Source organism: Octopus sinensis, linkage group LG26 (genome assembly GCF_006345805.1).
Source record: "Octopus sinensis linkage group LG26, ASM634580v1, whole genome shotgun sequence".
Lineage (NCBI taxonomy): Eukaryota > Metazoa > Mollusca > Cephalopoda > Octopoda > Octopodidae > Octopus > Octopus sinensis.
This window is the reverse complement of record NC_043022.1, coordinates 13772480-13798809: the sequence shown is the minus strand read 5'-3', so window position 1 is coordinate 13798809 and position 26330 is coordinate 13772480. Positions and strand designations below refer to the sequence as shown.

General features: G+C 38.1%; 2 protein-coding genes across 8 annotated transcripts in view; one reads left to right on the top strand and one right to left on the bottom strand.

Annotated features, from left to right (window-relative positions):
- Positions 1 to 10372, bottom strand: part of LOC115224725 (5'-3' exoribonuclease 1) — an 88798-nt gene extending 78426 nt beyond the window's left edge. For 4 of the 7 annotated variants that reach the window (XM_036513751.1, XM_029795595.2, XM_036513752.1 and 1 more), the window contains exons 1-3: positions 9928 to 10371; positions 1405 to 1536; positions 121 to 221 (exon numbers count right to left, since the gene is read on the bottom strand). In XM_036513751.1, the coding sequence (XP_036369644.1) occupies positions 121 to 221; positions 1405 to 1536; positions 9928 to 10002 (308 nt within the window). In that variant the 5' untranslated portion in view covers positions 10003 to 10371. Of the gene's footprint in view, positions 1 to 120; positions 222 to 1404; positions 1537 to 9927 lie in introns of all 7 variants that reach the window. The other 3 variants (XM_036513753.1, XM_036513754.1, XM_036513756.1) reach the window with 1 other exon arrangement.
- A 2413-nt stretch (positions 10373 to 12785) lies between these two features.
- LOC115224829 (signal peptidase complex subunit 1) lies at positions 12786 to 19315 on the top strand. Its single transcript, XM_029795766.2, has 4 exons — positions 12786 to 13087; positions 16115 to 16174; positions 17402 to 17488; positions 19071 to 19315. The coding sequence occupies exons 1-4, from the start codon at positions 13031 to 13033 to the stop codon at positions 19200 to 19202; spliced, it is 336 nt and encodes a 111-aa protein (XP_029651626.1). The 5' UTR covers positions 12786 to 13030; the 3' UTR covers positions 19203 to 19315.
- The last annotated feature ends 7015 nt before the right edge of the window (positions 19316 to 26330 follow it).

Here is a 26330-nt window from a genome sequence, read left to right as displayed (position 1 = left end):
TTTCTCATTTTTTTTTTTTCTCTTACATAAAATAAAGTTCTTAAAGTTGTTGCTTTTTTTGTTTTTGTCGTTGGCGATTGTTGTTTTGTGTTAAACGTTGCTATCGATGCTGGAACTCACCTGAATCGTCTCCCTCTTTGTTGGTTCATCTTTGCTCGAGGAGCAACTCCATCAATGGCCATAAAGAAGACTTTACATGGTTTAATCATTTGGAATAAAAACTGGAACACAGAAAGATAAATATCACAAAAGACTAATCAGAGAGGATGTGTGTGTGTGTGTGTGTGTGTGAACAAGAGAGGGAATGTAAATGAGAACAGGAAACACACAACCTCTTCCAGTTAACACCAACCCAGGATTTCTTTTTTGCTCAACACTGAAGAGGTGTTTTGATAAAATGTTTCAACAAGCAGTTACGTAATCCTGGCAGTAAGTAGATGAAACGAGTGTATGTTTTATAAAGCATAAAATACCATATTTTGTTAGTATAATATCACTGTACTGACCCAACTATCAGCCACAATGCATTTCCAATTCTTACTTGAATGTGCCGTGCTTTTCCATTTTGGCCCAAATCATTTAAGTACCGTATTTTAATGTGTAGGAAACCCTTTTTTGTCAAAAATTAGGTTTAAAAAATATGGGAGTTTCTTATACAAGGATAGTATCATAATCCCTTACAAAACCTTTTTCCAAATTTTAAACCCAAGAAATTAGGGGGTTCCTTATACACATTAAAGTACAGTAAATCATCTTCCCATCATTGTGGTGGCTTTCTGAGTGGCCCTTTTCTCATCTCTTGGATACCACTCAGCAACTGCATGGGTCACCTGTTTTCTATGACCCTTGCAACATGACCAGCCCAACAGAAACTCGTGCTTTCAGCATTCTGCAATCATGTTGTTCACTCTCCATACTTTAACCCTTTAGTGTTTAAACTGGCCATATCCGTCCCAAATATCCTACATGTTTTATATTCAAACTGGCCATATCTAGCCTCTCACACCCACCCTACAATATCATTCTATAAATAAACAATCACATCACTGAAACCTCAAAGCTATAAGATAATGCATGATTAATTCAAAACAATTTGAGTGGAAAAGTATTACATTTAAGAGTAATCTGAACACTAAAGGGTTAATCAACATAGTAAAAGACCTATACCTAAAATCCAAGTAGTTACACACACATGTATCTATTCATTCAGTCATTTAATTAATGTTCTTTTTTTCTATGTTAGCATGGGTCAGACAAGGAATTATTTGAGAGAGAAATTCTGTGAATGGATGCTCTTCTCTTCACCTGTCGGTGCATGCATGTGTGTGTGTGTGTGTGTGTGTGTGTGTGTGTGTGTTCTTGGTGCGTGCGTGTGTGTATGCAATTACAAAAGAAGCAACTTACTTCTATGTACTGAAAAATATGAATAAAAATGTCCTCCTCTGTAATTCTGAAATGTGGATTATCATCTTCCGGATGGGAACAAAGATGGATGATGCCATTCATGTCCAAATATAAGTTATCAAATACTGGAATCTGAAAAGGAAGAAGAAGGAGAAGAAAATAAAATACTCGCCATCATCATTTAACATCCAATTTTCTATATTTTTCTATGGATCAGGTGGAGTTTATTGAGGTAGGTTCCCTGCAGGTGGATACCTCTACCTGTCACCAATCCTCACCTGTTTCCAAGCAAGGTAATATTTCCCCATGGCCAAGGTGGTAAGCTGGTAGAAACAGTAGCACGCTGGGGGAAAAGCTTAGCGGTATTTCATCTGTCTTTACGTTATTCTGAGTTCAAATTCTGCTGAGGTCAACTTAGCCTTTCATCCTTTCGGGGTCGATAAATTAAGTACCAGTTACGCACTGGGGTCGATGTAATCGACTTAATACCTATGTCTGTCCCCTCTATGTTTAGCCCCTTGTGGGTAATAAAGAAATAGAAATAGGTATTTCATCTGTCTTTACGTTATTCTGAGTTCAAATTCTGCTGAGGTCAACTTAGCCTTTCATCCTTTCGGGGTCGATAAATTAAGTACCAGTTACGCACTGGGGTCGATGTAATCGACTTAATACCTATGTCTGTCCCCTCTATGTTTAGCCCCTTGTGGGTAATAAAGAAATAGAAATAGGTATTTCATCTGTCTTTACGTTGTTCTGAGTTCAAATTCTGCTGAGGTCAACTTTGCCTTTCATCCTTTCGGGGGTTGATAAATTAAGTACCAGTTGCATATTGGGATCAATCTAATCGACTGGCACCCTTCTCCAAAAATTTCGAGCCTTGTGCCTAGAGTAGAAAAGAATATTTCCCCATGGCCAGACATGGTTTCACAGAATAATGGAAAGGAATGACACTGCTTGTATGACATTGAGGCTCATTTACAACTCCCATGTGATGTCAAGACAAGGAGACACAAACATACCCTCATGAAAGGAAAGGCGGTGACCTGGCAGAAACGTTAATACACCGAGCGAAATACTTAGCGATATTTCGTCTGCCGCTACATTCTGAGTTCAAATTCCACCGAGGTCGACTTTGCCTTTCATCCTTTCAGGGTCAATAAATTAAGTACCAGTTACGCACTGGGGATCGATGCAATCAACTTAATCTGTTTGTCTGTCCTTGTTTGTCCTCTCTGTGTTTAGCCCCTTGTGGACAATAAAGAAATAACAAACATACCCCAACTCCTTCTGTGTGTGCGTGTGACAGGCTTCTTTCGGTTTCTGTCAACCAAATCCACTCACAAAGCACTGATTGGCCTTGGGCTATAGTAGAAGACACCTGCCCAAGGTAGTGTGCAGTGGGTTTCTGTAGCTTGACGCCTTACTTAACACCAATCATTTTACAGAATGTCCTGGGTACAGTTTATCATGGCACCAGCACCAGAGAGGTGGCCTTGCTGCTAGTAATAAGAGGAGTATCTCTAGACAGATGGAAGGGGTTTCTTGACCCTAGTCTCGGCTTATTTACTGAACACTTTACAGAATGCATTGGAGTTTGGTTGGGAACCCAACCTTTTAACTACACAGCGACACCTATTGGATCACTCTGCTGACTGGTTGGTGTAAGGAAGGGCATCCAGCTGTGAAAATCCTGCCAAAACAGTTACGGAAGCCTGGAGCAGGCTTCTGTCTGGCCAGCTAGGCTCGTGAGAAACTGCCCGACCCATGCCAGCATGGAAGGTGAACGTTAAATGATGATGATGATGTGGTAACAACAAACATGAAGTGGCAAACTCAGCAGGAAGAGGAGGAGTAGAGCTGGATACATCAGCATGAGTTGAAGTGGTAGCGATAACTGGAGGGAAGTGCTTATATTGATGATGATGATGAGGAGGAGGAGGTGGTGCTGGGGAGGTTGGGAAAGTGTAGAAGATAGATGGAGGCAAATGCCTTCACATTCTTCATAGCGTTGTTCTCATTGGCATTTCTCCCATCAATAAACCACCTGCCTGCTTCATGCCTTCAAAGCCACGTAGAATAAGAGGTCCCTCACTCGAAAAACAGATAATGGCTAATTAACATCAAGGGCATCATTATCATCATCATCATTTAACATCTGTTTTCCATGCTGGCATGGGTTGGATGGTTCAACCAGAACTGGTAAGCCTGGGGGGATTCACCAGGTTCCATTGTCTTTTCTGGCACAGTTTCTAAAGCCAGATGCCCTTCCTAATGCCAACCATTCCACAGAGTGTACCGGGTGTTTTTCATGTGGCACCAGCATCAGTATCAAAGCACTAGTATCAATTCTGCAGTTGCAGACGTGTCTTCTGGAGTGCGGCAAGGCACCAGATATTTCGGTCCTTTGTCAACATATTCATCTGTTTACATTTCTGTAACTTCGCAGTTCAGTGAAAGAGATCAATAGAATAAATACCAGGTTAAAGAAAAACTACCAGGGTCAGTTCATTTGATTAAAAATTCTTCAAGGTGGCCCAACGACAGATACAAGTAGAATGTAAAAGATAGATGGTGTTATAACTAATAGACTGAGTAGTCCATTAATTTAATGTAAGTATGCCATGACTCATCCAACCCATGCCAGCATAAAAAGCAGACACGTGATGCCAATAGAGATTTATACAAAAAAAAGAAGCTTAAATCTTGTATAATATTCATGTTATAATTAATGCCATCATTTGCTGCCCTAACTTAAGCCAAGCATACGGGACCCAGGGTAAAATGTTTGTGACCCTAGGAAACTGGTGATGATGCGAAAAGGTTTCTGATATTGCGATGGAGTCAGAGGAAGAGGTCACAAAACCTCTGAGTAACTCTGATGTTTATTCCACCTGCAACAGAGTTGCCAATTTGGACAGAGTGACAACTCGATAAAACTCATCAATATATAGGCGCAGGAGTGGCTGTGTGGTAAGTAGCTTGCTAACCAACCACATGGTTCCGGGTTCAGTCCCACTGCGTGGCATCTTGGGCAAGTGTCTTCTACTGTAGCCCTGGGCCGACCAATGCCTTGTGAGTGGATTTGGTAGACGGAAACTGAAAGAAGCCCGTCGTATATATGTATATATATATATATGTGTGTGCGTGCGTGTTTGTCCCCCTAGTATTGCTTGACAACCGATGCTGGTGTGTTTACGTCCCCGTAACTTAGCGGTTCGGCAAAAGAGGCCAATAGAATAAGTACTGGGCTTACAAAGAATAAGTCCTGGGGGTCGATTTGCTCAACTAAAGGCGGTGCTCCAGCATGGCCGCAGTCAAATGACTGAAACAAGTAAAAGAGTAAAAGAGAATATATTGGGTTGTCTGGAAAGTTCGTGCCGATTTTTAAAGGAAAGGAAAAGGTCAATAAACACTTGCCATTACATTATTAATCAACCAAATACGAACCATTTTGTTGCATTTTCTTTAACTTGAAAACACCCTCTCCCCAGAATTGGGGTGGTTTCATGGCATTTACTGGCACCCTACTAATATGGTATTACTTTAAATTAGGCTTAAATGTGGCAGAGTTCCTTTCGTGGGTTGGGCCTCACAGAGGCAAAGACAGACCTTTGGCATTACGTCATGCTTGAGATGAAGACCCATCAAGCCGAGCAAAGCTGCAGTCATGACTGATACTGGTGTCACGCAAATAGCGCCCATGCCGGTGGCACGTTAAAGCACCCATTACACTTTTAGAGTGGTTGGCATTAGGAAGGGCATCCAGCCACAGAAAACCGTACCAAAAGAAACTGGAATCTGGTGCAGCCTTCCAGCCATGGTCAAACCGTCCAACCCATGCCAGCATGGAGAACGGACGTTAAATGATGAAGATGATGATGATGTATGCATATATGTATTGTGACTTTGTGTTTGTCCCCCGCCACCGCTTGGTAACCGGTGTTGCTGCGTTTACGTTCACATAACTTGGCGGTTCGGTAAAAAAGACCAATAAAAAAGAACTGGCTGTTGATTAAAATTCTTCGAGGGGTGCCCCAGCATGGCCGCAGTCGAATGACTAAAAAAGATAAAGAACCACTAAATTCCATAGTAAAACTTAAAAGCTAAGGGAGATAACTCTTGCACCTCTCACGGTCGCTTTACCTGCCAAAAATAGCAACCCAAATACTTTTAAATCAGATCCCAATGCTGGGTATCCAATAACCAAATGAAGGGCAGATTTTCAATCCTGGGATCAGCCCCCCGATTCTAAAAAAAGGTATATGTCTATATAGAGCAAATATAGACTGCGATACACAGGTCCCAGACGGACAAAATTTCGCTTTTAATATATATATATATATATTCCTTCATGGCGTTAGGAAGGGCATCCAGCTGTAGAAACACTACCAGATCAGACTGGGCCTGGCGCAGCCTCCTGGCTTCCCAGACCCCAGTCGAACCGTCCAACCCATGCTAGCATGGAAAACGGACGTCAAACGATGATGATGATGATCCAAGAAGGATCTTCCGTTTCTAATATTTAAACTCCGTTGAGCCTGTATGTAGTCTGTGGATATGTGGCCATGAATTGGACTCCCAAATTTTGTTTGCGTAACTCAGACATCCTCTTGAAGCCATTAAATCAAGTGTAGACAAGTGGAAGTTCGGTTACGCTTTCCACCTAACTATTGAACTTTCACTTTAAACAACTTCGCATATCCACGCCCACCCATCGTCTAAAACAACTCGAGAAGCGACAAATTTCCTTAACAAAAGCCAACAGTCATTTAAACACACTTAAACACCAAGAGCCACTTACTGTGACCCAACGACATTGTCAAAACGAAACTCATTGGTTTCTTTTCTTATTGTAATTTAATTAGATTCTTATTTTTACTTATTTCTATCCTAAAATTGGAGCAAACTTTTGCCTCGATACTTATTCTTCTTAGCCTCATATTATGTTATAAATTTCTAGCCGAAATTGCGAGGATGATACGGTTCTTGACTGAAGATTGAAGGCTTCGAATGTCCCGTCCGTGTTTTTTGTATCGTCTTCTAAATGTTTTGCGTTCTTGTCCCAGTTTGTATTTTTTTACATATATATATATATATTTGAAACACTCCTGTCACAACCTGGGACCTTGAAGACTGCTTAAATGCAAGACAGTATACTAGTCCCTTAATATTTGATATTCAATATTCATCTATTCTATAAGACAATCAATACTTCATTTCATTTTTACACTATATATACTATTTATACTATATATTCTATATTCTACATTAATATTATAAAGAATATAAATAAAACATTAAAAACAGAGTTGGAATTCCTTTGAATAATATATATATATATATATATTATATTATATATATATATATATATACATATACACACACACATGTATATAAATTAAAGAACCACCATGTAGCAATTCAACAATGATATACTTAAATGATATACCATATAGAAAAAAAGTTAAAGATACGATAAAACATTTACCTAGAACTAAAAGTACGAAATAATAAATAAATAGTATATATATATATATATATATGTATTTTTCTGAGTGTCTTTCTGTTGAAGAGCGTAGGCTCGAAACATAAAAGACTTGTTCTATTTCTATTCCTGAGCGCTATACTAATACAATTGTTTGTTTATTTTCGTAAACCTTCCCGTTATATATATATATATATATATATATATATTTATATATATGAACGTATGTATGTTTGATGATGTATGTATATGTGTGTCTGTGTGTGTGTGAGTACTTGCACATATGTCGAAGTGTTTGTTAAATGGGATGAGAGAGCAAAAGCGAAATTATTTATAAGAGGTTAAGGAAGTTTTATGAAAAACACGAAACACATTTAAATGGACATATTGACCTGATTCGCTTAATTATAATACTGAACTAGAATTTGAAAATTAGCAGGTAAATGAACAACAAAAACTGCTTTAGCAGTTATCTTGACGAAATTCTAGGCTAGCAATTTTTATTTTGGAAACGTTTCGGTACCTGTCGAATTCGTGGGTCCAGAATTATTGACTTAACGACGTAAGGGGCCCGGCATGGGTCCCGAAATACTTGGCTTAACCATACAATAATATGAACATATTTTGTTTTATAATTATTTCTATCGTATAGCACAATAAAATGAATAACTATAAAAGAATTCGAAATAAAAATTTAAAAAACTAGATTAAAAACACTCAAGAATTTACAGATCGATTCATCAACTGTCGGGCCCCTTGTGTCGTTAAGTCAATATTTCGGGACCCTTGTATCCCACAAGTACCAAGGTTTCTTCTGGAGGGGACTGGGGTGTTTTTAATCCTAAGTTTAAACTGTGGTTGATCGGTCGATGGCTGTTGTCCATTTTCTGTCATTCGGTCCTGACCTGGTTTATGAGTTATATACTATATTGATTGCATATGTCTGTATGTGTGTGTGTGTCTATATATATATATATATATATATATATATATATATTATATATATATATATACACACACACACACACCACACTAAGTTCAGTAAATTTTAGATTTAGTTGAATATGGTACATATGTTAAAGGCACCAGAATTTAGTATGGTATTATCCATATAAATCAAAATGGGGTGATTATAATCAAAATAAGCAACAAGGATATCCAGAGGTAATGCAATATATATATTGATAAAACGGTAAGATAACAAAAGAAAGAAAGAGACCTCAATATTATGTAAATATATATATATATATATATAGGTGGCAATCTTGCAGCTATTAAAAGATTGTCATATAGGCATATACAAATATATATTTATACTATATATATATATATATATCACTTTTAGAAGAAGCACACTCTGGGGTTACTCTGGGTATATGTGTATATATATATAGACATATATACACACACATACGTATATATATATATATAAATAATACACATACACACACACACACATATATATAAAGTGTGTGTGTGTGTAGTGATATTTTTGAAACTCGACGCCTTCCTATTAATAACAGCCAACAACGTGAAGTTAGCAGTTTTTTCTTTTATAGAGGAACACTTTTGACATTTAAGGAAACGCACACAGACTATATATATATATATATATATATATATATATATATTATATATATATATATATTACACACACACACACACACACACACACATTAGAGAAACACACCCGCCCCATAACAATGTCTATGCTTTAAATTAAATTCAGAAAACTTTAAAGGAAATTTATCGGTGGTCCTTGAATCGGCAAATATTTAACACAGTTCAGGCCATAGTAGTTCACCACACCAACTTGACGAATATATATTTGTGCATGTACACACATACACACATTTCTCAACACACCCAAGGTTTACCATATAAGACAGATATATTGTACACACACCCGTATACAACACCCAAGACATGGCTTCATTAGCTTTTAATCTTAGACTATTGGTATTTAATTGAATTTATCGATTTTCTGTCTGTTTATGAATCGATCGATCCTTTTTAGATTGTATGTACCTACGTTTGTCTACGAGAATAAAAGTGCAAAACTTATTATATTCATTTCAATTCACCTTAACCGGATTTTTTAATAAACGTTCCCAGGCAATGTCGACATATAAATACACAGATCTATATATATATATATATATATATATTATATATATATATACACACACACACACATATATATAGATATATATACATATATATACAGATATATATACATATATATACACATATATATATACACATATATATACATATATATACAGATATATATACATATATACATACAGATATATATACATATATACATACAGATATATATACATATATACATACAGATATATATACATATATACATACAGATATATATACATATATACATACAGATATATATACATATACACACATATATATATACACAGATATATATACATATATACAGATATATAATATATACACACATATATATATATACACACATATATATATATACACACATATATATATATACACAGAGTTATATATATATACACACATATATATATACACAGAGTTATATATATATACACAGATATATATATATACACAGAGTTATATATATATACAACAGATATATATATATATACACATATATATATATATAGATATATATATATATACACAGATATATATACACACAGATTATATATATACACAGATATATATATATACACAGATATATATATATACACAGATATATATATATACACAGATATATATATACACACAGATATATATATACACACAGATATATATATATACCAGATATATATATATACACAGATATATATATATACACAGATATATATATATACACAGATATATATATATATACACAGGTACACACAGATATGCATTTAAAACAACAATCTGAAAGCAAAATCGCTTACCAGAGTGATGATATATACATGGAGATATATAACACATATATAAGATATTTATATATATATATATATATATACATATATAAAATGACTTACCTGAAATTCTCTAATAACTTCACTTAGACACGGGTACCGCTCGCTGATCCAACGGTAAAATTTCGGTACCCCCATAATTGTAGTTTTGAAACTCCGGTACCTCTGCTTTTTATATGTGTATATATATATATGCGTGTATATATACCTTCTGTAAGTGTCCGTCTAAATAATATATATATATATATATTTATATATATGTTGTCCTTTTCTTGTACTCTCTCTCTCTCTCCTCTATTTTCTTTCAATAACTTGTTATAATTATAATAATTATTATTAATTATCCAGGTGTCGATGCAGTTGGGGGGACTATTTTCTAACGAGACCCCTTTATCCGTTTAGTTATGTAATATATATCCACCTATATATATACATGTATGTATGTTATGTAGGTACAATTATAAAGAAATGAGATATACATATAATACTCTTTTTTTTCTTCTCTTCTTTATATATATACACATATATAAACTTGTCTATGTGTCTGTCTTGGGAACTGCATATATATATATATATTTTTTCTTTTTACTTTTCTTCTTCTCTTTATATATATACACATATATAAACTTGTCTATGTGTCTGTCTGTCTTGGGAACTGCATATATATATATATATATATATGTATATATATATATATTCTTTTAACTTTTTTTTTGGTGTGTGTGTGTGTGTCTCCTATCTATTCATGGCATCATAAACATGCTGCTGGTGTCGGTGGTTCTCGCGAAAATATCCAAAAATAGGGAAATAAACTAGAATCATAGTGATATCTGAGCAGACAATTCGTGTATGTTGTGTAAAAATGAAAGGGATTCGTCGACATTGGTGATAAATATGAGGAAAAAACACTGGTTTTTTTCAAATAAAAGGTTACAGGACTGCTTATTAAACCTCCAGCCAAGGATTGCCCATAGGAATAAACACTATGAAATGGCAACCACCACACGCTACGTGTTATAAAAATATATATACATATATATAAGAGATTATATTGTTGCCCGTTCCTCAGCTGTTTTGTGAAACTGACAAGAAATTCTGACGACATAAAATGATGAACGTTGGACGTTTTTTTTGTTTTTCGGGGAAATCGAAGCGGAAGTCGAAGGCGGAGACTTTACGTCACTTCCGCTCTTGCAACATCGGTTGCGATTTTTGCAACATCGGTTGCAATTCTTGCAACATCTTGCTTCTCTTGGAGAGAAACGAAAGAAATTCCGACTTTACATTGGCGGCATCGTTTTTTATTATTATTGCCGTTACGTTCTGAGTTCAAATTCCGCCGAGGTCGACTTTGCCTTTCATCTTTTCGGGGGGGTCGATAAAATTAAGTACCAGTTACGCACTGGTGTCGATGTGATCGACTTAATACCTATGTCTGTCCTTGTTTGTCCCCTCTATGTGTAGCCCCTTGTGGGTAGTAAAGAAATAAGAATAATTTAGCACGCCGGGCAGGATGCTTAGCGGTATTTGGTCCTTCTTTACATTCTGAGTTCAGTTTCAGCCGAGATCGACTTTGCCTTTCATCCTTTCGGGGGTCGATAAAAATAAAGTACCAGTTATGCACTGGGGTCGATGCAATCGACTTAATACCTATGTCTGTCCTTGTTTGTCCCCTCTGTGCTTAGCCCCTTGTGGGTAGTAAAGAAATAGATAAAATTAAGTACCAGTTACGCACTGGGGTCGATGTAATCGACTTAATCCGTTTGTTTGTCCCCTCTGTGTTTAGCCCATTATGGGCAGTAAAGAAATACATTTTTATTATTTATAGAGATGTGTGTGTGTGTGTTTATATTTAGAAGGTGATAGGGATCTTTTCGGTTTGAACGGCAGTTTTTTTTCTAGCGGTGTCATATGAAATTGTCACCCATAATTATAACCCTAGTATCGATCTATTGCATTTCAATCTCTTTTAGGGTTAGGGAAGGGTATCTTTTTTACTTCGCAAATGTAAATAAACCCAATCTGTTTCTTAAACGAGGGACATATTCATATGGCACAGAATGCTTTTTACCTTAATAGACGTCACTGATTGGTTGAAATTGAAGAAATTGAAGAAAAAAAACAACAAATATCTTACAAACTATAGAATTTTCTCAATAAAGCCAAGAGAAAAAGATGTTTTATAAACACATTCTACCAGTATACGAAGTTTAAAAGTGTTTAGTTATGTGGAAATTATTTTTAAAAAACTGCCGTTCAAACCGAAAAGATCCAGCATTCCTATAGAATAGAGTCAGAAATTAGCTAGAGGGCCCAAAACCTAATTTTCCTAGATCCTTATATTTTAAGCACCGCAGATTACAGATTTAAAAAATAGTGCTGGCCTTAGATTTTGAACGAAACAGAAGAGTGGTTACTGTACTTGACTGGATTAACGCCGAAATACCGAAACGAAAATAAATATTGTTTGCTAATTTCACGTTTTCGACATTTCTACTGAGCCTTATGCATCTTTAAAACGTATAATTAATGATGTCCGTAATTAAAAAACTACTGGAATGTTATTTTTTCTTGTAATAATTATCGAAAGATCGTCTATAATTTCATGATGAAAGCATTGCTCATTCGTAATGTCATTACATGTTAATAATGTTTTATTTTTCAATGCTCTTTCAAACTAATTACCTAAAAGTTACTTAATTGTTTCTTTTGTTGTAATATACGTTCTTTTAAAATGAAAGTATTTTTATCAGTGGAGTAAAAAAAGTAACCATTTTTTTATTTCGTTTCGGCGTTCGAGTAAACCACGATGGTTTTATAAATTCTCAGCGCGCGCGGGCGCACAAACACAGAGCTTTTTTGTTTTAATTTTGCCCTGATTCTTCACATTTATTTATCCTATGGCGAAATTTGAACTCACAAATGTAAAAGATTGTGAAACCTACAAAAATACTTTAAAAAAAAGTGTGTGTGAGGGGAGACCGATTCCAAATCCTTAAACTTCTCCAAGAGAATATACTAAAACAAATCTCGTTTCAGTTCTTTGACCGAACGAGAATCTACGAGATTTCAACGTAGCACAAACTCGGTGAGACTTTCACTTCTGGCAGAAAAGAAAATCGAACCAGCAAAGTCCTCCTCATTTCTAGACACACGGAACGGAAAAATGGATTTCATCAAAGATTTTCTACCCGAGAGTATAAAATCTATCCCTACACATATGGTGAGAAACTATCCAAACATAATTCCATTTAATTTTGTCGTCCTTTTCCCGTCTTCTTCTCACCACAGCTGGTTTCCTCTCCAGCAGAAACCAATGTTTATGTTATTTATTTACCTTTAATTAACCCCTTTAGCTTGAACTACTGACCGTTTTAAAAACCCCTACCGATTTAGATCGTTGACAGTTAACTCCAAATCGTCAGCTGAAATCTCTTAATTGCATAAAAGATAAGTTTCGGGTAAACGATACATATAAACATCTGTTTTCCGAACACATACTTTGTATAATGTGGCAATCTTTCGTTTTGTCTTATTTCACCGTCTTTTCCGTTTCTTTCTTCTCATCTTTTATGTAAACTACCACATAAATTGTAGACTATCCTTGTGAAATCTCACTCATCTATGCCCCTGTAGCAAATAAATTGTTATTGTCGGTATTATTATTAGGGCAGCGAGCTGGCAGAATCGTTAGCACGCCGGGCGGAATGCTTAGCGGTATTGTGTCTGTCTTTACGTTCTGAGTTCAAATTCCTTTCGGGGTCGATTAAATAAGTACCAGTTACGCACTGGGGTTGATATAATCGACTTAATCCGTTTGTCTGTCCTTGTTAGCAAGCTACTTACCACACAGCCACTCCTGCGCCTATGTTTGTGGAATCTTCAATATATTTTTCATTGTAAGTCCTCAACAGCACTTGGTCTTTCATCAAGACAAGCATCTAGTCGGAAATATATACAAAACATGTATGGGGAAACCTAGTTGCATTTATGGTGTATACTCTATATGCAACATTGCACCCAGTCTGTGTATAATGATAGCAGTAGTGGGTCATAGATAAAATTAGTGGGGGTGCTGCTTCAGAAAATGTTTAGCCATTGTTTTAATATTGTGTAAAAGGAAACAAACAGATAAAAAGAAAATTTATGCATAAACTTGATCATTTTGTGTTTTTGTGACTTCCGGGTAGTGTGTTTAATTTGTTCACTGAACACTGCTGCGAATTCCCCCATGGTTTTCAAAAATCCCCCCTAAATCACAAAATAAGGAAGTGGAGAAATGTGCCCTATATTTTCAAATCCTGTCAGCAACACTGTAGCTGGAAGCAGGATAATAATCTAATTCTACACTTTATCAAATTCAAGAATATAAACACGTTTTTAAGCACAACACATGCCGAGTCAAAAAGAAACACTACCTTTCACTCGGCACTGTCGTTCACGCAGTGCTCTCCCTCCCTAGTGTGAAGCTTCCTGTCTCGAAAGTGTGACCGTGCGCACAGTAGCCAAACACCGCATCGCTGGAACTGTGAAGCACACAGTTCTATACAAGGATTTTTGTATTTTTTTCATAAGCTAGGGGATAGCTACTGGCATTAAACTTAAGGATTATATAATGTATCAATAATATCGAGTGGAAATAGGGGGTGCTGCAGTCACACAGTTCCTATACACAAGCTGCTACTGAAAGTTAGTATTATACATCACACATGAATGTTCCATGCTGGTGTCACAAATGGAGTTTGTAAGTGAGGCTGTGTACTTAATAATAATGATATAACATTGTGTACAGTGCTCAGGTGCACTACAACTCATCTAAAGTGTATGTATAGTACATAGGGTTGTGTACAAGCGTCAGGAAAAGAACAGTGCAGGAGTCATGACATACACATATGTGTATGAGTATGGAAGGGGGACAATCAGGTGTAGTTTCGGTGGATTTCGGAAAGCATGAGGGCCTTAAAGGATGCAGTGTCATGGCAGTCAACAACTGATGCAGGCAGTTTGTTCCATGCTTCAGCAACTCTGAGCGTGAAAAAATGTTTCCGAAAGTCATGGAAGGAGCTGTGCTGTTTTCTGACTTTGTAGGCATGTCCACGTGTGTTGGACACATGGAGATCAAAAAGAACATGTAAGTGGTTGAGTGTTTCACAGACATGTAATCCTTAAGCATTCAAATTATTCTGTCAAATGTAATATCTATTTATTCAAATTGTTTTGAACTAGTCCTGTGTTATCTCACAGCTTCGAGGTTTCAATGATGTGTAGAATTACTTTGTAAAATAGGTGTGAGAAGTCAGATCTGTTCAGCTTCACCATGAAACGGAGAATATTTGGGCCAGGTAGGGCAGGAATGGCAGATTTAAACGCTAAAGGGTTAATGTAAGTCTCTCCATCATACAAGTGCTGTCCTTCATTTCCAGTGTGGAGGCACATGGCCTAGTGGTTAGAGCAGTGGACTTGCGGTCGACGGATCGTGGGTTCGAATCTCAGACCAGGCGATGTGTGTATTTATGAACGAAACACCTAAGCTCCACGCAGCTCCAGCAGAAGGTAATGGTGAACTTCTGCTGACTCTCTTGCCCACAACTTTCTTTCACTCTTTCCTCCTGCATCTTGCAGCTCACCTGCAGCAGACTGGCATCCCGTCCAGGTGAGGAACCTATAAACCAAGGGAACCGGGAAAGCGGCCCTTATGAGCCAGGCATGGTTCGAGAAGGAACAAAACAACTTCATTTCCAGTCCTCCCTGAAAATATGTCTAGTCATGGGGGGGGGGGGGGGTAAAAAATAATAATCTCTTACTTGGAAACAGGTGAGGGTTACCTAAAGGAAGGGCATCCAGCTGTAGAAGATCTGCTTCAATAAAAACTCCACCTTGACTTGTCCGAGCTTCGAAAAGTGGATGTTAAAATGATGATGGCGATGGTGATGATGACAAAAGCAAACTCCTGCTACCCATTCCTTCCTTCCCCACATTTTTTTCTACAGACATCATTTTCTAACCCTCTGGGAAAGCTGGCAAAAGCCAGACACACAACTCACTTTCTCTTCAATAACACATAAGAACCAAAAAAAAAAAAAAAAACCAGCAGACCCACCATTACCACCACCAGTTCACTGGTTGTTACTTTACTGACGATGATAAAGATATTTTAACCAGCTTCCATCTTGTACTGCATTTAACTGCAAGACTTAGCTTTTGTCTGCTAAGAATTATAACTTGTTTCCCTTTGTTTTTTGTTTTGTAGGACTTTGATGGCCAAAGACAAGCGGAGAGAACATTCCAGATAATTATAATTCTATTTGGAGTAAGATTATTTTCATTATCTTTATTGTTATTATTATTATTAATATTATAAAAGGTGGCGAGCTGGCAGAATCGTTAGCACACTGGGCAAAATGCTTAGCGGCATGTCATCTGCCACTTTGTTCTGAGTTCAAATTCCACCAAGGTCAACTTGCCTTTCATCCTTTCAGCCACATCTGGGCCTTAATCTCTGTTATTCATCTTTATACTATATAGGCACAGGTGTGGCTGTGTGGTACCTCGGGCAAGTGTCTTGTACTATAGCATTGGGCCAACCAAAGCCTTGTGACTGGATTTAGCAGACGGAAACTGAAGATATCCTGTCATATATATATACACACACACACACACATATATATACGTATAAATGTATATATATTAATAACTGGTTTTGGTGTGTTTATGTCCCCATAACTTAGCAGTTCAGCAAATGGGAACTGATAGAATAAGTACTAGGTTTGATTTATTCAACTAAAATTTTTCAGGACAGTGCCCCAGCATGGTCGCAATCTAATGACCAAAACAAGTAAAAAGTATTCCTCACCTAAGAGTAAACAAGTCTTCGTGATATACCAAGTTTGATGCCGTTACTACAGAAATTCTGGCCTAATCACCGAGCCAGCTAAAAAATGATGCAAAGCGCATTGTGACCAGCGATGTATAACAAAATCTGACATTTCAAGGAAGTGCCCCCGCATGGCCACGGTAGAAGCATAAAAGAATAACAGAATAATTGACTGAATCAGCCCCCAATATGTTACTGATAGTCACTTTATCAATCCCTTATTGGAGAAATTAAAACGACTGGATCTGACAGGATTTGAAACCGGAACTAAGGACTATAAAAATGTATTCAGTACAGCATCCTCTTCTACTGGCCCCCTCCTCTTCTTCCTCGACTAATCACAACATTGTATTAAGTTGGTGCATAATTCTTGCGGCTTTTTTTCAATAAATTTCATTCAACAAAAACATCTTTAAATGATTATTCTGGAGCATATTCACCATCTACCTCGATTTCTGCTCAGCATTTTGTTTAAATTTTTTGTTGAATAAAATATATTGAAAAAAAGCCGCAATAATTATGCACCAACCTAATAAATAATTGCTTCCAATAAAGGTACAAAACCTGACAATTAGGGAGAGAGGTTAATCAGTCCAATTAAATTGACTCCAATTTACCTGTCAAACTTAATTGTTGATTGTGATTTAACTTTTTTAATTTCAGGTGGTTGGTTTCATCTATGGTTATATCTGCCAACAGTTTTCATGGACGATGTATATATTATTAGCCGGATTTGCACTCTCGTGTTTAGTAAGTACTATTTAATTAATTATCCAACAAATCCTTATGTCCTTGGGTATACAACTTGAAACTGCATCAAATAGTGGGACCTTGGGTTTATGGGTCCCAAGATTTTGAGGAGTGTGGACCCACCCCTTAGCCACTATTGTTCCCTGGTCTAGTCTGACCTCAGAGTAATAGCACCTGTTAGGGCCCACCTAGTTATGACCCCTTAGCCACTATTTTTCCCTGGTCTAGTCTGACTCCGGAGTAATAGCACCTGTTAGGACCCACCCAGTTATGACCCCTTAGCCACTATTGTTTCCTGGTCTAGTCTGACCCCGGAGTAATAGCACCTGTTAGGACCCACCCAGTTATGGGTTAATTAGCATGTCATGGAATTGCCCCCTCGAAGAAGTTACTCACAGAACCCCACTCCCAATGAACCCAGGGCAAATGAAGCCCTTCAGCTCTTTAGCTGCTCATCTCAGAGAAGATAACTCTTTACATCTTGATGACTACTGGGCTCATAGCACTTGAACAATGGGAGAATGGAACTGGTTCTGCACAAACCATACAGACCATGGTAATAATAAACCCCTACTGTCTTGCTGGGTAATTTACTGGGTATTTAAAGAAGGTTAAGGGAGTAAACCCCCTACAGAAAATTCCGAAGGGGCCCTAATGCAGCTCCATGGATACTGTGAATGTATTGTCTTTCCTTTGTGACTTATCCATGAGTGGAGATGGGGTAAGTGTCCACGGGACTAAGCAATTGCTTCTGGAAACAGAAGCAACTTTGACCCTTTAGTGTTCAGATTATTCTATCAAACATAATGCCTATTGATTCCCATTGATTTGAATTAATCATGCATTATCTCATATCTTCAAGATCTTGATGGTGTAATTACTTAATGTAGAATAACATTGTAGGGTAAGTGTGAGGGCCTGGATCTGGTCAGTTTGAACATAAAACAGATTAACTATTTTGGCCAGATATGGCCGGATTAAATACTAAAGGGTTAAGGGTAATGAAAAATGCCCGGTTGGAGGCCCAACTTTCCGAGTTCTTTTACAGGGCTCAGAAAAACTGAAGGACCGCTGCAATAAGTGTGTGACTCTGAGAGGGGAATATGTTGGATAAAATCCTAATTAACTGATCCTCCTGTGTTTTCGTTTACCTAAAGCAAAGAACTTTTGAGCACCCCCTCATATATATTTCTTTACTACCCACAAGGGGCTAAACGCAGAGGGGACAAACGAGGACAGACAAACGGATTAAGTCGATTACATCGACCCCAGTGCGTAACTGGTACTTAATTTATCGACCCCGAAAGGATGAAAGGCAAAGTCGACCACGGCGGAATTTGAACCCAGAACATAACGGCAGACGAAATACGGCTACGCATTTCGCCCGGCGTGCTAACGTTTCTGCCAGCTCGCCGCCTCATATATAAAAGGGCTTCTTTCTGTTTCTGTCTACTAAATCCACTCAGAAGGCTTTGGCTACAAACTTTAATAAAAGGCATCCTAACGCTAACCCTTGATCACACATGGCCATGCCCTGCACCTGTTAATTTCTGTGTCTCTCTCTCTCTCTCTCTCTTTCCAGTTAACTCTACCTCCTTGGCCAATGTACCGACAGAAACCTCTGAATTGGCAGAAAGCGAAGAAGACCGACACAGAGGGAAATACTTCACAGACCAACGAGAAGAGACACAAAAAGAAGGAAAAAACCTATTAGATGTCAACGTTTTTGTAAACCAAAACAATTGGATCTGAATTTTTTTTTGTTTTTTCTTTAAGCCCCTTTTTTTTTTCAATCTGTTTGCAGATCTACAAAAATGTCTGTGCTATTAAAGCAGATTCTGTTAATTATTTCTGTTTGTTTTTAATTTTGTTTTTTTTTTCTCATCTTTTATCTTTCACTTATGTCAGTCATTGGATTGTGGCCATGCTGGGGCATCATCTTGTAGGGCTTAGTCAAACACGTCGACTCTGGTACTTTCGGGGTTCTTTTTTTTTTTTCTAAGTCATGTACTTAATTCTGTTGGTTTCATTTGCTGAACCACTAAGTTATGGGGACGCAAACAAACCAACACCAGTTGTCAAGCAGTGGTGGGAGACAAACACACATGCACGTATTGGCAATATCATCATCATCATCATTTAACGTCTGCTTTCCATGCTGGCATGGGTTGGACGGTTCAACCAGGGTCTGGGAAGCTAGGACGCTGCACCAGGCTCCAGTCTGATCTGGCAGTGTTTCTACAGCTGGATGCCCTTCCTAACGCCAACCACTCCATGAGTATAGTGGTTGCTTTTTATGTGCCTCCAGCAGAGGAGGCTGGCAACAGCCGCAATCAGTTGGTGCTTTTTACGTGCCACCGGCACAGAAGCCAATCAAGGCGGCACTGGCATTGGCCACGTTCGGATGATGCTTTTTACATGCCACCGGCACAGGTATCACAACTACAATTTCCATTTGATATTTATTTTGATGTTGATGTACTTGACTCAATAGGTCTCCTCAAGCACAGCATATATATAGTATGTATAGTATAACGGGAAGGTTTACGAAAATAAACAAAAGACAAAGGCAGGTGGAGTACAAACAAACAAATGTATTAGTATGGCACTCAGGAATAGAAATAAAACAAGTCTTTTACGTTTCGAGCCTACGCTCTTTGACAGAAAGATACACAGAAAAGAAACAAGGAGAGAAAAAAATGCGTGTAGGAGCTAACGGTACAGTGCTACCAATATGACCAGCAACCAAAAGAGCAGTAATTGAAGATTTAATTTTTTTCCTCAAGAAACCATTGGTAGCACTAGTAATTCACAAGTATAGAATGTTTATCCACCAAATGCAGGGTCAAGCACTCATTTCCTTTGTTCAATACTATTGTGTGGGTCTGTGTATGCACACACTTACACACACACGTATAATAATAAATGAAATGTGAAATAAGGAAACCTTTTAACAATGCAGAAAGGTTTTAAAAAAACCTTTGAGCTTCCTTCTTAGAAGCTTTCCTTATTTCTCTTTTCTTTCATTTTCTACTTCTGTAATACAATGCTTCCAGTGAACTACAACGTTCATATATATATATGTATCATCATCATCATCATTTAACATCCGCTTTCCATGCTAGCATGGGTTGGACGATTTGACTGAGGTCTGGCGAACCAGGCTCCAGTCTGATCTGGCAGTGTTTCTACGGCTGGATGCCCTTCCTAACGCCAACCACTCCGAGAGTGTAGTGGGTGCTTTTACGTGCCACTGGCACGAGGGCCAGTTTTGTGGTACTGGCAACAGCTAAGTCCAAATGGTGCTTTTTACGTGCCAATTGCACAGGAGCCAGTTCAGAGTCACTGGTGATGTCCTCGCTCAAATGTTTCACATGCCACCATCACAAGTGCTAGTAAGGCGACGCGGTAACGATCACGCTTGAATGCTGATATATATATATATGTGGAGGCACAATGGCCTAGTGGTTAGGGCAGCGGACTCGCGGTCTCAGGATCGCCGTTTCGATTCCCAGACCGGGCGTTGTGTGTGTTTATTGGGCGAAAACACCTAAAGCTCCACAAGGCTCCGGCAGGGGGTAGTGGTGATCCCTGCTGTACTCTTTCACCACTCTTTCTTCTGTTGGCCTGCTTACTTAGCCAGCGGGGTGGCGTCATTCGAAGGCTAAAACAATGCAAACGCATTGTGACCAGCAATGTGTAGCAACATCTGATGGTCTGGTCGGTCACATGATCACGTGATATATATATATATATATATAGGAGAGTATTGTAATTTGCTTGAAGCATTGTGTATTGTTTGTAAAATATAATATGTCTTGAATGGCACAACAACGTTGAGTGGACTAACACAGAAGAATGTATTTCTATAATACTGACTCCATGTCCAACTTTATGTTAGATAAGTGAAGCTGAAATTGTTTTGTCTTAAGACATGCTTTAACAGTTCTGCAGAAGATAATGATGATATTACCTCAACCCTTTTCCAATCCCTACAAACACATACACACCAAATTAGGGTTTCCTGTTAACTTGAGACCCATTTTCTCTCCCCCTTTCTCAGCCTTTCTAATCACTAATAAGAGGTACCACCACAGTTACGTCCCTTGCAACTTTACTGGTGACTTTATCAGCTCATCCTTATATCAGGGGCTGGCAAATTGGTCGATGTTGGCCCTTGAAGATCCTGACAGCTTGAGTATTAAGGGTGCTGAATTATTAGTGAATTCAACCTGAAAGGGCATAGCAAATTTAAGGCCAAAATTCACTAATTTCAGCCAAATATTGATGCTATGTTATGATAAGGAACTTATCGTATTCAGTGCTTAGGTGCACCACAAGTCATCCGAAAAACCAAAACTGCATGAACAGGACACAGAATAACACAGGAAGTGAACCGTGAATGAGTCTTTAAAAAACAAAAGAAAAAAAAGGGAGAAGAAATGGGGGGGGGCATCGAATGTACTGTCAGCAGATTTCAGGAAGAATGGAAATTTTAAAGGATGTAGTGTCCAAACAGCTGACAACTGATGCAGATAGTTTATTCCATGCTTCAGTAATTCTGAGCGAAAAAAAAAGTTTCCAAAAGTCATGCGTGCTGTGTTGTTTTTTTAATTTTTTTTAAGCATGTCCATGAGTGTTAGATGCAATTCACAGAAATGCCCAAAGTTGTTGTTGAAAAGATGGTGGATAATCTTATGGGTGTCAAATATTAACCAATATTTTACCAAACAAATGTTTCAGTTATATCAATATAATATGACTGAATTTTTATTGATCTTTTTCAATTTTGTTAAATATTTTCATTTAATTTTCTTTAAATATTTATGGAAAAAAAATGACATACACACACACACATATGACAGGTTTCTTATTTCTTTACTACCCACAAAGGACTAAACATAGAGGGGACAAACAAGGACAGAAAAAGGGATTAAGTCGATTACATCGACCCCAGTACGCAACTGGTACTTAATTTATCGACCCCAAAAGGATGAAAGGCAAAGTCGACCTCGGCAGAATTTGAACTCAGAACGTAGCGGCAGACGAAATACCTATTTCTTTACTACCCACAAGGGGCTAAACACAGAGAGGACAGACAAATGGATTAAGTCGATTATATCAATCACAGTGCGTAACTGGTACTTATTTAATTGACCCTGAAAGGATGAAAGGCAAAGTCGACCTCAGCGGAATTTGAACTCAGAACGTAGCGGCAGGTGAAATACCACTAAGCATTTCGCCCGGCGTGCAAACATTTCAGCCAGCTCGCCGCCTTAAAACTGAAAGGTTTCTGTCAACCAAATTCCCTCACAGTTGCTGGCCTTGAAACCTGCAATGGACTGGCATCCCATTCAAGAAGAATATTGAGATCTCAGTTACTTGTCTACCATGGAAATAGAGTAACTGGTCTGATGAATCTCAGGGCTCAAGAAAATTTCAAAAAAAACAAAAAAAAGCCTCTTGATTGTGGGTTTTGTTTCCACACCTGGAATTTCTTCTCTAAATCTTCCACAGACTTCACTTAGGCACTACCATATTTCATGGCATCAAAGGACACACACACATGCATATTACACACTCCCAAATTTTAGCAGAGCAAACGGTTTTAATACATTAAAGCTGGGCATGGCCCAACTTTGTAAATAGGACTCAGTGCATTGAGACAACTCTTTGAAAGAAAAAGAGCACATCATAAATGAAACATTAGTACAGGTCGTTATTGACTTACGACCACAATTGGTTCCGACTGACTGGTCGTAAGTCGGCCTATAGGTCTACATAGCTTTGTTTTAAATTTTTACATTCTTAAGGTACATTCCCAGGTAAAAGTCACACACAGAATTCTGCATTATACTATTATACTGGCATTACTAAAAAACTTCAGGGTCTTAAGCAGTCGGTCTTATAAACAAATCATCATCATTGTTCGACCGTGGTCGAGACAATGGAATTTACCATGCTACGCCAGACTTCACGGTCCATCATGGCATTACGGAGGTCCTGTTGCTGGATGCCTGTATCCCTGGAGATTACATCAGGGTAGGAGAGTGTGTGCCCTCTGGCATTGCGAGTAGATGGCTTCCAGAGGAGAAGAGTAGAAATTGCCTCTTTTTCAGCTCTACAACAATGTCCAGCAAACTGGACTCTCCTACCTTTCACAAGAGATGACACAGGTGGTAGTTTCCCATATATTTGCATTTTAGTTGGATGGCATTTCCACGAGAGATTTTGAGCTCTCATAAGGAGGCGAGTGTAGGTTCCATCCAACCGCGTATCAAGCTTCTTTGATAACGTCCAGGTTTCTGAGCCATATAGTAGAATTGGTTTGACTGTGGCTTTGAAAATTTCAAGTTTGAAGTCTCTACTTAAACAAATACAAGGTTGCCTTGATGTCTCCACGACATCGTTACCAGGCAATTTTTACAATAGAATGTCTTATATAAATTTTTATATATTTCATGTCAGAGCATGCCTTCCCCGTCAGATAGACTTCTTGGCCAGGACAGATTTGTGCAATTTTTTGCCAAAATATTTCGTTGAGGATTTTTTCCTTTTTAAATTATTTACATGTTTGTTCGACATGTTCTCATCCCATTGTCACCGCTGTTCTCACCTTCACTCATATAAGTCACCCTCTCTCTGTTACCACCTTTCACTCAGACTAATACTTTTTGCAACCTCCTCATTTTATCATATAATTTGCCCAACGCATATATACATACATATATATTTCTTTACTACCCACAAGGGGCTAAACATAGAGGGGACAAACAAGGACAGACAAAGGGATTAAGTCGACCCCAGTGCGTAACTGGTACTTTATTTATCGACCCCGAAAGGATGAAAGGCAAAGTCGACCTCGGCGGAATTTGAACTCAGAACGTAACGACAAACGAAATACCGCTAAGCATTTCACCCGGCATGCTAACGATTCTGCCAGGTCGCCGCCTTTTATATATACATATATATACACATATATGCATGGTCTAGTAGTTAGGGCATTGCACTTACAAATGCTAGATTGAGGGTTCAATTCCTGGACAAGGTTTCACATAGTGTTCTTGAGCAAAACACTTCGTCTCAAGTTGTTCCAATCCACTCAGCAGTCAATGGGTCTCCCTGAGATGGACTAATCTTCCGATCAGGGGGCAATGTTTGGCCCTACCCACCTAGCCAACAGGATGACATCATTCAGAAGCTAACACAATGTAAAGCGCACTGTGACCAGCGATATATAACGTTTGATAGTCTGTCTGGTCAATACAATGAAACCATAACACACTCACATACACACACACACACATACATACACACACACACACACATGTTAGGCTTCCATACAGTTTCCATTTACCAAATCCACTCACAAGGCGTTGGTAATAAAAGACACTTCCCAAAGGTGGGATGGCACTTGAGACCACATGGTTTTCAAGTAAGCCTTTTAAACCCCACATTAACATCTGCTCCTTTATCTATAGTCCAAAGATCAATATCTGATTGAGCAAGGGCAAACAAGTATGCCGGTCACTAAGTACATGGCCTCTCAGGCTGACTGTTTCCTTGCAGCAAACAAACGAAATACTTTCTTTGTGAATGAATCAACGAATGAATCAAGGAGCAGAAATCTAATCCTGTCAGCAATAAATAAATCAAAATGCCTTCTCTTTATCTTTGTAATTGTTGTTTACTTTGAGCCACTGAGAAATCATCATCATCATCAGTACTATCATCATCAGCAGCAGCAGCCGTTCAAGAGTTTGGACCCGGAGATCTCCATTTCCACCGACTTCGAGGGCCACCTCCCAGTGGTGTCGGGCGTCAAGGAAGAGCCCTCGACTACAACAAGCCGACCAAAGTGGGTTTTTTTTCCCAAGGTCTGGGATCTCCTGCCCTAAGCCCTAGGCCATCACCTAATCACCCTTACCCTATGTATAAGTTTATATCTATTTGTGTGTGTGTGTGTGAGTATGAGTGAGTGCGTTTATGTGTATGTTTGGTAGGAGAGAGAGAGTGTGTGTAGCTCTGGGTCTGCTGACCTTTAGAATATTAAAGAACCTTCCAATGATGATAAGCAATAAGCCCTGCCCCCCCCATTAAATCCCTTCATAAAAATCAATTACTCACAGTATAAGGAGCCCCACCCCCACTGTATCATTCAATCCCCCACACACATCCCCTCTTCACAGCCTTTTGTTCCTTATCTTCTCTCAATTCTCAAGTCTGGGCAAGCCACAGGCTGCCTGCGTCATAAAATATTTATTTCTTTTTTAAATGTTTCCTATCTTCCACTTTATTATTATTATCATTATTATTATCATTACTATTATTATCATTATCATTATTATTATTATTATTATTGCCTTTGCACAGCTTAAGATGTACAATGATATCAGCTGTTCACTACCAGTGAACTAAGGTAACACCCCCTATTTTTCAAGCACCTTCCGGAGTATTCGAGCGGTTCCAAGCAGTGCTGTTTCCTACAAATGCTCCACCCTTATTGCAGCCCCTATTTGTTCCATGTACTTCTCAAGAATTTTACTCACTGTTCCCAGGTCTCCAAAAATTATTGGTACCACTACCACTCTTTTCATCAACCACAACTGCTTAACCTCCCAAGCTAACCTATCATATCGATCGCCTTTTTTTACTTCCTTATAGCATACCTTATCATCATCATCATTACTACTATTCTTATTTGTCTCATTCCCTCTTTCTCCCTTCTTTTTCATTTACTTTCTCCAGTTATTGGACAACAGCCCTGCCTAGGCACTGCCCACAATGAGTTTTCATCATCATCATCGTTTAGCATCCGTTTTCCTTGCTAGCATAGGTTGGA